This window comes from Larimichthys crocea, chromosome VIII (genome assembly GCF_000972845.2).
Source record: "Larimichthys crocea isolate SSNF chromosome VIII, L_crocea_2.0, whole genome shotgun sequence".
Lineage (NCBI taxonomy): Eukaryota > Metazoa > Chordata > Actinopteri > Sciaenidae > Larimichthys > Larimichthys crocea.
This window is the reverse complement of record NC_040018.1, coordinates 20,114,906-20,126,549: the sequence shown is the minus strand read 5'-3', so window position 1 is coordinate 20,126,549 and position 11,644 is coordinate 20,114,906. Positions and strand designations below refer to the sequence as shown.

The 11,644-nt window shown below is 43.8% G+C and overlaps 1 protein-coding gene across 3 annotated transcripts in view; it reads left to right on the top strand.

The window, feature by feature from the left end:
• Positions 1–444: 444 nt before the first annotated feature.
• Positions 445–11,644, top strand: part of atosa (atos homolog A) — a 28,743-nt gene continuing 17,543 nt past the window's right edge. For 2 of the 3 annotated variants that reach the window (XM_010738347.3, XM_027281285.1), the window contains exon 1: positions 445–1,701. In XM_010738347.3, coding sequence (XP_010736649.2) covers positions 1,671–1,701 — 31 coding nt within the window. In that variant the 5' untranslated portion in view covers positions 445–1,670. Of the gene's footprint in view, positions 1,702–3,258; positions 3,305–11,644 lie in introns of those variants that run through there. The other variant, XM_019278886.2, reaches the window with a different exon arrangement.

Genomic DNA, 11,644 nt, shown 5'->3' with positions numbered 1-11,644 from the left:
TAATATGTGATGCATTTACTGGAAACTTCTCAAGCCTCCCCCCAGCTTAGTCGGGACTTTGCACTCCCCAAGATATTTAGCAGCACTGCCTTAGACACACACGATCTTTGGCTTCGTATAAGTGGAGGAAGCCAGGACAAAATGTTCACGACGGGAAAAAACGAACCCTCACGTGCGCACGTGAGCGCGCACCGAATTCCTCTGACCAATCAGCTCGCGGGATACTCTCTGTTGTTTAGTACTTTCACTCAACCGTCCGCTGTCATTCATGTTAAACACGTGCAGAGCAATAAATTAAAGTCTGTTTTTATTTTTGAATCCTACCAAACATGTCATTTATTTCCTTCACTAGTTTTGTTTTGTTTTTTTAATATTGTGGTACCACTAACTAAGTTGGCGGTTGCTATGGCTGCGAGTTCATGCGAGGATGGCGAGCACGCGAGAGAGAGAGAGCGAGAGCGAGGGAAGTGACGACTGGGGCTGTTGTTGGGACACGTGACTGTAGCTGCACTGATCTGTTTTGACAAGCAGCGGGGAGGGAAGTGAGTGAGGAGGGGAGGCAGACTGTGAAGCATCACGACTAGGGAAGGACTCACTGTTCCCTTTCATCTGCATTTTCGTCTGAATAACATTAGTATCGACCTTAAGTCGTCTAGCTACAGCTGCCAGCTGGCATGTCAACGGCGAAATAGCGACCGTTGTTCAGTAAACGGTCGCGGCGGCGGCGGCGGAGGAGGAGAAGGAGGAGGAGGAGGGAAACGTCGCTATCCGTGCTCCGGACTCGGTCGAGCAGAGAGTGAGGGGGTCCTGTTTGTTGTTGCTGCTGCTTTTGAAAAAAGTTTTTAATGAAGACCGCGAAGGAGAGTCAGCACAGGTAGCGTTGAGAGTAGATGGCGACGGCTGAGGTAGAAAAGTGGACCGTGTCCGCTCAACGTTTCGTGAGAGGAATTGATACGTTTTAAATATGTCTCCGTCGTAGCGTTAAAATAAATAAATAAATCAAATACCGAGACCGTCCGTAATCGGGATCGGTGTTGTGGTGGTGGAGGAGCTGAGCTTGTGCCTACCTGCGCTATACAGTGGGGGGTTGGGATGTTTGGAAAGGTCGTCGTCACCACTAGTCGCTTAACCAAACAGTCACGATAAAGTTAGTTAGTTGTGTTTGCTGACTAGCTGCTGAGTTAGCAGCCCCACATACACACACACACACACACCAGCAGCAGCAGCAGCAGCAGCAGCAGCGTTACAGGAGGGGAGACACAGAAATGCATCGCGACGTAACTGTGGTCCAGGTGGAGGAATTTGAGACAGGCTGTAAGAGTAGTCAGCTTGTTAGTTAGATTACTCAGTAGTCGGATTTGGTTACTCGACTCCACTTCACCTAACTGGCTTCAGATCAGCTGTCTTTGTGTTAGTGTTGTCGGACAATACAGTGCGACACGATGGAAGCGTACAGTAGCATGCTAACAAAGCACTGCTTTGTTGTTGGGTAGGGGGCAGCTGGCACCGACACCCAGGCTTCACAGCTGATATTATTGCTTGAGCTAATACAGCAGGTCTCAGTCAAGTCGACAGAGTGGTTCGGAGGGGAAGGGAAGAGGGGGGGTCCAGACACCGTTGTGTTGCTGTGAGTGTCTGTGTGAGAAAGAGAAGAACCTGAAGGCAACCTGATGACACTGGACAACATGAAGCCCGAGAGAGGTATGTGGAGCACCTGAAACACACACACACACATACACACATGTGAGGTGATCATGGTCATGGTCATCGGTGTTCCCACTCCTCTGGGTGAAGAATCAGGACATGGGGAATTATGTAACAGCTGGTCACTAGTGAATTAACAAAGCCTGACCTGAGTCAATGAGGACGTGTACAAACAACATTTGCTGCTCCATTTTTTTGTTAACATGAATGTCAGCTGTTTTCTTTTCCCCCCCCCCTCCCCGCCCACCTCCTTTTTTTTTTTTTTTTTTTTCACAAGCTGCAAGATCCTCTCATGCCTGATGCTGTTCCCTTTTTCCATTCGCTCGTGTTTTGACAGTCTCTTGCACACGGGGCTGCTGCAAAATGTTCTTGACACCCACCCTGTTGTGGAAAATAAGGCTCCTGCCGTATGCTCTGCAACCTGTTTACATGTCGCTGTATCTGCAGCGAGAGGTAAAACAGGGACAGAGGGGGACACCCTCTTGTTTGTCTCACTGCGATCGCGCTAATTTAACGATGACATTCATTTGTAAAAGGGTGCCTTCATCTCTGCCTTGACGCCATTAACATTAAGACACAGTATATGATCCTTTATTGTATTTAAACGATATGATTCACGGTTGTTTGTGGTCCAGGGTTAACTGGTGACCTGATCTGTTGTCAACAACACAATAGCACCATACTTGGAGGCAAGTGAAGGACCACTGTTCTCAGTCATGGTGAGATTAAACTGCAGTCAATATGTTTGCATAGGTTATGAAACTGCAGTCGGGCTGCTGACTGGCCTGGGATCTTCTGTAGAGAACAATGTGCTCATAATGGCACTGCAAGACAAATGGTAAACATGTGCCCTATTTGGGCTTAGATGTTTAACCCTAGCCTTGCCTGTAGGATCCTAAACCTTTATATAGACTCACTGACCCAGACAACTGTGTGTATGTGTGACTGGCCAGAGTAAAGGTCACACTGACTTGCACCGGACAGTGTAATTATAGCCTAATAATGGAGCAAAGCATGCTGGGTCATGTGTAGGAACAAATGCCAGCATTGTTTTTGTAATACTGGTTGGCATATTGAGATGATTTACAACTAAACACCATAACAGTACTCATTGCCAAAGCGATGAGAACTGCTGGCCTAAGGCACATTACTACAGCGAGTCTGTTCCTCACCCTTTCATGGATTGTCACCATGTCACGTTGGCTCACTGTCATGTTCTAATTATGAAAGCTTGTACCAGTAGAAGCTGCTCCACAGAAGTAGCTCCCTGTTTGACTGGCAGGCACTGTGGGGCTATTGTTATTTGGAACACACTGTACTGTTCCTGTGTTGGAGATACCAAATTACTTATAGCCCAGATGCCTTCCTTCTTTTACCTCCCTCCACTCCACTGCTCTCAGAGAAAGGGACTGCAGTGGTGAGAGAAGCTGTTTACTCAGTAGCCTGGACCACACAAAGGTCGTTCTGAGAGCACAGCGGACAGTTTCGCTGCTCTGATGTTGGACTGAGGCTTCCCTGGAGAACGCACTTATATTAAGTTTGAAGGGAGAGAGCTGAACATGTCCAGACATGGTCTCACAGGCTGTGACCTCCCCATCAGGTGGGTGTGAAAAGTCAAGCAGAGGCTTTGTGTGGGTGATGAGGTGTTAAGTTCGGCTGTACCCTGCAACACTTTGGCTCTTATGCCACCATAGCACCTTGAGAGGGGTTTATGGTTCAAATCCACTGGTTCTCAAACTGTGGTACATGTACCACCGGTGGTACGTATGCTCCCTTGGGTAGTATCTCTGAAATATACATAGCTTTGATTTAATTTTAGAAGCATTTTATACTACCTCGATACTTGTTTTGGATGAAAATAGTTCAATTATGTCTTCACAGTAATGTCATTTAAAACAAGTTTTGCGTTTCCTGTAATATTCTTTTGCTTTGTAGTCACAGTCATGCAGGTAAGCGCGCATACATCCATGAGAAGTCATGAGCTAAATATGCTGATGGCTGATGTGACCAATCCAAATTAAGTGCTGTGTCTTAGTCACTGCTGTCACAACACAATTATGAAAGCATCTAGAACAGGGGTGTCCAAACTTTTTTTTTTAAAGAGGGCCAGCTCTTATATAATGCTTCATTACGTCAACCAAAAAAAGCCTGAAAAACTCTTCCAGCCATACAGGCCATTAAAAATGTATTATAAAAATGAATAACCCTTTGGACATCCCTGATCTAGAACAACATAATTAGAAAGTATGAATGTCTCCACATAGCTTAAGAAGTGATGTCTGGTCAGAGTCTTAGATTATACTGAAAAACAAAACTGGTATCAGTTGGGAAGCCTTTCTCAGCGGATTTGTGTATCACAATTGCAGCATGGCGCCTCATCGAAACAGAATTTAGACTTCAGATGAGCTGAATTTCCTTCATGTCTGTGCAAAATCTCTTTGTGGCGTTTTGTGAACCATGCTTTTGTTATAAAAGGAGAAGGAGGGGGGGTGCTCTGCTCAGGGGCCTAACCAGAGTCATTTGACCCCCTTGTTTTTCCTGTGAGTCAGTATGGTGTGTGTGGCAAAGAGTACGCAACAGATTGCTGTTGGCCCTAATAAGCGCTGTACCGTTGAACCATGTGGCTCAACTGACACCTTTTACACGTCCCATAAAGAGCAGCTATGGAAAATTCAGGACCTGTTTACACCCACCGGGGAAAACGTGGCCTGTCGTATCGGGTTTCAGGCTGTTTCAGTTGAAGCGTGGTTTGAGTTGGGTTTTATTTGTATCCTTAAAGACATCATCATTTTGTTTTAGTGTGTTGTCTCCACATGTAGAAGGGAAGATTTATTGAAAAACCAAATTGGAATAGTTTGTATCATTAAAAAAAGGCTGTTTTCACTCGACTGTGATCCTTTTCACAACCGAATCCCTAAAGGGACATTATGAATAAAGAAAAACTCTGCATTAGATGCTGCTGTGAAGCCGTGTGGCGAAATATGTGAGCAAACGGCTAAGAATGGTGACTGACTGCCTCCTCCCTTTATGTGCTCTCATCCACTCCTCCTTTCAGACACGCATTGAACAACATACACAGAGATGACCTCAGAGTTAGTCATGTTGGAGAGACTCAGTCAGCTGGCAAGTCTCAGCTCTGTGCTCCTGATCTCTGTTATGTTATGTGGTGCGTTTGTTTGGTGGTGCTTCCTGTTTGAAGCCGTTAGTCCTTTAAGGAGGACTTGACTACAAGTCCAACCACCCACCCACCCCCACCCAACTTTACTGGCTGCTCTCTCCCGTGCACTCAGCCAGATTACAGCCGATCAGGGTGTACACTCTCACTGAGCGACAGTAGGTACAGCACCTGTGTGGAAGAAGGAAGAAGGAAGCTTCAACATATGTCTTTCTGTGTATAAATCCAAAACTCATCCTGTCACTTATCATGACATATTACGCGTATCACCATTGGAAAGCAAGTACACAGAAACAGAAACATTAAAAACCGTAACTTTGGATTTCTTTGAGACTGTTTCCACTCACACAATCTTCTAGTAGGTGTTTATTTTATCAACAACTTTAGGTCGACGTTTGTTTTTAATTCAGCTGCTATTTTGCTGACTGAGCTGCACCAAACAAGGATATTGTACTCGCCGTTGTACAGTGAGATTCAGAGATTGCCTTTCACAATGAATACCAATACTGGGTAGACATTCAGCTGTGAGTTACTATCCTGCCATCCCTGGAGTAATCAGCCTAAATCAAAGCTGTTGTGACAGGTTTGACTGTAAGTAGCCTAGACTTGCCCTGCCTAGCCACTGCAGGGGATTGGAGGCACCCAGTCCTCCCAGTTAAGCAATGCTCTTACATAATGCTGGAACATTTATGTCATATTAGGACACAAACACAAGTGTACTGTTACCCTATACAGTATAAGCTTAATGCTTAGAGTCAATAGTGAGCTCTGTGCACACACAGCAGGCGTGTATATTTAGTACAACTACTCATTAAGGCTCTGTGTTAACAATCTATATGCTAACAAAAATAAACCATCCAGACATCGTGCTGAACTGACCAAGGTTGAAAGTAGCAGCATGGGGTCATATTTCAGCTGCCAGGGTGCCACTGAGCAAGTGATGTCATTTGCTTGTGAGGTCGTCACATCCTCCCGCCCCACGGCTCCTCATAGCCAACCAGCAGCCAGCTCTGCAGGAACAGGAAGAGCCATCTGGGCCTGGTGGTTTTCTCTTGGTAGGGGTGGTGTTGTGGTGGGGACAGTGTCTTTTTTTTTTTTTTGTGTTTATCTCTGTCTGTCTTTGGCACATTCAGTTTGTCTTAAAGTAGCTAAGATGTTAAAAGGCAACGTGTTTCTTTTAGATTAACGCAGAACACATTAATTAACTGGGTAAGTAAAATGTCCAACCGTTTCCTTAAATGTACACAAAGTGGCTAAGACTCATTAACTTGTCCTCTATCGGGCAGCCGCTCTTCCACTCTAGGATTAATTATGTGACATAAGTAGATCTATGATCTGTGGTACCAGCATGCCTTGCTGAGAAACCACAAACTAAAGGGGAAAAAAAAGCACTCATGCCTGGCACGGATGTTTGGATTATGCCTTTGTCATGCTTCCACCATGTCTGTTATTGTTGTAACTCAGCAACCATCTTGTTACTGCCAACAGTGTTGACGAAGGTGCATGTTAGTGTGATTATTGTTATTCTGCGGGATGTTTGTGGTAAGACCTTGCACAAGGAAATTCTCTCTGACCTTTATGAATCAACTTTCTCACTTCTTGCTCCACTGGTCTTTTTTTATGTATCCTATCTTCCTCAACCCCCCTCTTTCATTTTCTCTCCTGTCCTCTGAGTCACATCACTTCAGCTACTGTAACACCTCTGTACTTAACCCCCCCACCACCACTATGTGATTGTAATATCTAGACAAAAAGAATATTGACATAAATAGAGCTAAGTTGACTTACTATCCAAAACACAAGAAGGAACTAGGCATAAGTATGACCCAACAGATTTGTTGGTATCCTCACGTTGATTTCTTTTGCAGATGCTGTATATTGCTATGAAAAAGTGGCCGATACACATACCAGCGCTGCTTTCTGAGCGTGCCTACGGTGTTTTAAGTCATCTTCCTTAAAAATAAAACAAATATTCTTCAGTCCATGTCATGTCTGGGAAATGTGCATTTGACGCAGTGTGACTAAGTCACCCCTGACAGGGTTTATTTGTTATTTGTTTATTTGCTAAATAAATATTCTAGTTGTGAATCATGAATTATGTGTATACAGTACATTGTAATGCTTCAGTTACTGAAGAGAAGCATAAAAAAAGAACAGCACTACTTTGATAAAAGTAAAAAAATGTTTTGACATCTTCAGTTAGTCATGATAGATAACTTTTCCCTTTTTAACATAAGTGTAAAAAAACCCAATAAAGTAGAACTTAAATAAATAAACTAGTTCTTTGTCAGACTTCACTGATTTGCTACAGGAGGTTAATGTTACTCTTGACAGACAGTCTAGATTGACACTGAAGAGGCTGGGATCCTCTTCATCTGTTAAGGTCTGTTACCAGACACCGTACAGTGTTATGTAAGCCACCGGCACTCTAATCAGGTTCATACACCTGACCGACACCCAACACACACATCTCATCTGTGTTTCCATACTGTGTGGTGTAGCGCTAAAAGTGCTCAGGTTAGAGGATATGTTTTAAATTTTTACATCTGGCCGTCGTAAGCCCAACAACCAACAACTGCAGATGTATTTGAGCAGGTGTGAGTGTGTGTTTGTGTACCCCTGAGTTTAAGCTGGGCATGTTTGCTTTGTTGCAAAAAAATAAATGAACCCCTCACCCTACACAGATTGTTAAGAAAGGAAGTATTCTTACACAATTTCCTTTTATTAAACAAAAATACAACCGTACTTCTGAATTTCTGCTTCAGCTCAGCTTGTCCGCTCATTGTAAAACACATTCAGGCGACAGACACAAAAAACGGCACCAAAGCCATCAGCCGTCTTCTTTCCACTGTTCCAACAATCAGCAACAAATCCTTAATCTACCGAAGTTCAACGTGAAAACATTCTGACCCTGCAGCTGTTTTTCCATACTTGGTGCTCTCTGATACTCTGTGGTTGTCACTCATTCTTTAGAGGCAAAATAAAAATGACAAAAATCTTGGTCAGGTCTCCCAACCCTAAAAAGTACCATAATAGATTATTAAGAGTCTCAGTGTCTGATAACAGTATGGAGAGAGAAAAGGGGGGACAAAAAAGAAAACTGGTTGAAGAATCTTAAGAAATGTTCATGTGCTTTCATACTGAGGGATATCACTAATACTGATTAATCAAGAGACATCTAATATCTTTCAGTTAATGTCCATAAATCTCTAATGTGAGCTATTCCTTTAAAGTAATAGCATCATGGTTGCACATACACACACACACACACACACACACACACCCCCAGTTTGTTAACGCAGAGTACCTCAGGGGCTCATCGTGGCAGCGTGAAGCACATTGTTTATTAACAGCAGTGTGAGGTTAAGTTCATTTGAGACTCATCCCAACTATCCCCTTTCCTTCTCTCCATTGTCTCATCTTGTCGTTTTCAGGCCGACAGCCGGCAGTTCCCCCATCACCCCCAGCACTGCTTCATCCTCACTACAAACCAGTTGACAGTCGGTCTCTAATGTCCTTCTTTTCCCCCTGACTCAGCTGATTTTAAGCGGTCAGGTTTTATGCTTTTCATGTGCGGTTAATGAATGCCGCTGTTGAATTTTGGCGCAAAGCTTGTGAACTTTAAGGTGAAGGTGCTACAGTAAATGATAAATACAAGTAGGCACAGGGCCGTTGGCCTTTTTGTGGCGGATGAATCATTCGTTATAGCGTAACCAAGAATAACAAAGTTTTTTTTGTTGTTTTTTTCCCCCAAGCTGTGTCTGGCCTTATGCTTCTCTGTCCCGAGCGGTTAGATCCAGTCACTGACCACCTTGATCTGCCTGCACCACAACTGACACACTTTTCTCGTTGGCCTCTGAGCTACACTGCTCTGGTTGCTCAATTCAGACTCCCCTTTCTTGAAATTGGCATGGGGAGCAGAGGATAGGTCAAAGGCCCGTGCATTCATGTTGGACAGGGTGGCTCCGGTTACACAGAAAAGCTGGATTGTCCTACTGCCCCAGTGTCCTGTAGCTACCAGCAGTCAGCTTGCTGAAATTGAAACTGCTATAGTAAAGATTAAGTGTCCGATGATGCTGCCTTTAGAGGAGATAAGATTTGGTCGGGGAGACCCCATCTGTGCACACGGTTAAATCTAGCAGCCTACAAATAAGTAAGTGACTAAAAATAAGAGGATAAAATTATCAGCTTTAACGTTGTCATCCTCAGACTCATCACGTTGTTGTCGCCTTCTTGCCAGTGTACCTGATATAATATTGCGCCCTCACGACATCGTGACATCTCTATAAAATCATTCAATCTAAAATGAAAGTCTGTAGCTATAGTGTACATTATTAAGGTTAAATCAGCTGTACCGAGGCTTTGTAAATCCCACTTTGCTCACCTTGCCCAGTACTCACTCCATTCCATATTACATAACCGGTATTAGTCAGACAATGAGTTTGCAGAGGACCACTCTTGCCTGAATAACGGGCTCTGGGCGGCCTGGCTACAGTGTATGTAAGTGAGGTCAGAAAGGGCATTGCAGAGGGTACAACAAGCCTTAGGTCACTACTTCTGAAGATGATCCCTCTGGCATTTCAGGAAAGATGAGAGGGAGATCAGGAGAGAGAGGTGTGATAAAACAAGTAAATGTCACAAGCGCATGATGTATACTTCAATATCTACAACTATGCCTACCTCATTGTTTTAGTGTTTATGAATCCTTATATTAGTATTCAGTGTGTCTTTTTTTTATCTCAGGAAAGTTTACAGCATATATAATTATTTTTTTCAGCTCCACTCTGCTTGCATTTACTCAGCCTAATGCATTTACACCTGGAAGCTGCCCAGTGCAGCAAGTCTTCTTCTTTTAGCCACCGAGCAACTCATCTGAATAATAGGGGGGTTTAAGTACCTTTCTCAAGGACTTCAGTTGCTATGGTCCTTGAAGATGAAGCGAGCACACTGCATTTCATTCCTAACCAAGAACATCCCAGCAGGGTTGGGAATTTAAAATTGACATCTTTGCTGTCAGTAGCTTGCAGAGAGTATGCAGGTATCTGCAATATCACCTCATTTTGACGCTCCTATATGGTTAAAGGTGTGCTACTTACTGAAATCAGCTGACATAGTGTGCGGCTGCAGTAAAATCCTACAGACTCTTTTGCACTCCTCGCTTACCTAACTGTGAGAGGCGACCATTGTTACTGGTGCTTTCATTACACAGTAGTGACCTAATACTGCAAAGAAGCTGTGATTTTAAAGAGGGATTCGTGTGCATGAACTCAACAAAAGTTTGCTGCAGTAAGCGTGGGTGTAAAGTAGATGACCTACTAATGCTGCATATTCAGCTGTATGAGAAAATATGCCTTTTTTTCCCCCCTCAGTAGTCATGTGCAAAAGATGTACAGGAATTTGTCTGCTTATCAAAAAGATTATATATAAAGCAGAGACATGGACATTTCAACAAGCAAAGATTGGTAATTGACAGCAACTCTCTGAAATCAAGTTTTTCCACATCAGCTGAGACGAGTTTTGTCTGTCAAGTGGTTACACCTCATGATGAATCATGATGAAAAGTTTTTTTTTTTTCTTCTCCAGAGGCTCACAGCTTGTTTCCCATGTGACTTCACTTGTATGCGAGTTGCGCAGCGTCCAAACAACAGCTCTGTTTATGGCTGACAATGATGGGTGTGAGAGAGAGAGCCAGAGAGAGGGCAAGGTGGTGTGTCAGTCTGGGTCGAGTGTGTGTGAATTGTTTGCTGGCAGTGGGAGAATAATAGCAGCTGAGTTCACAAAACAGAAGAAGGGTTCTCCTCAGCTTGAACTGTACTGACGCCTCTCAGCCAATCAGGGCGTGTTGCTAAGTGTGCCGTGAATCTGCCCCTTTTGTGTTGCAGAGTAGGAGAGGGACACACACACACACACACACACACACACCTCATAGACTCAAAGTTCATAGTTTGGAAGTAACGCTTCAGTTAATCAGGTGGCAGGAAGCTGGAAAAGTTTTGAGACTCAAACACAACATCAGAAACCTTGACTACAACTAAACTTCGTGGTACAGTCCAAAGTTTGTTTGCTTTGCTGATAGCTAACTTAATAGTAGAATTTAAAGATCAGTGTCCCCCAGCCTGTTATCAGACATTTAAAACAAATGTGACGTGTTTCATTTCAGCACATCAAACCGAATCAGCTCTTTACTCTTCACAGCGATCCTTGCCGTTTTTTTACAGTACTCCGGCAAAAACATACCAGTTTCTTGGCAGACTTCCCCGGCGCTTCCAGTGTATTTCAATGCTGTAACACAGGGCAGACAAAAACAGGAAAGGTGAGCTGGCAGTGACGTGTGATTTGTGTTTCAAAAACTCACTGGAAACACAGCTGACCCTGTTATGACAATTGAAATTTAGCAATAATCCTCTGCTGCTTTGCCACAGAAGAGAGACACAAAGACTCAGGCACACTTGGGAAAAAAAAATACACACACGCACACACAAGGCGAGTGTGATTACCAACAGCTTAACAGACACAACAGACGGTCTGAGTGTGAAATACAAGGACATGGTATACTTTCAGGCGTGCTATAACACAAAACAATCATATGCTGTATATACCCGGTGCACGCCACGCACACCCCGGCCGAGCACTTGAACTGTCTTCAAACTCTTTTCTCGTCAAGCTCACTGTCACGCACAAAGACGCAGATAAGTGCAGCTCATTCCTACACACAGACACTCTTCAAACACCGTGACGGGAATGTTTAACACAAGGTCTCTGTTG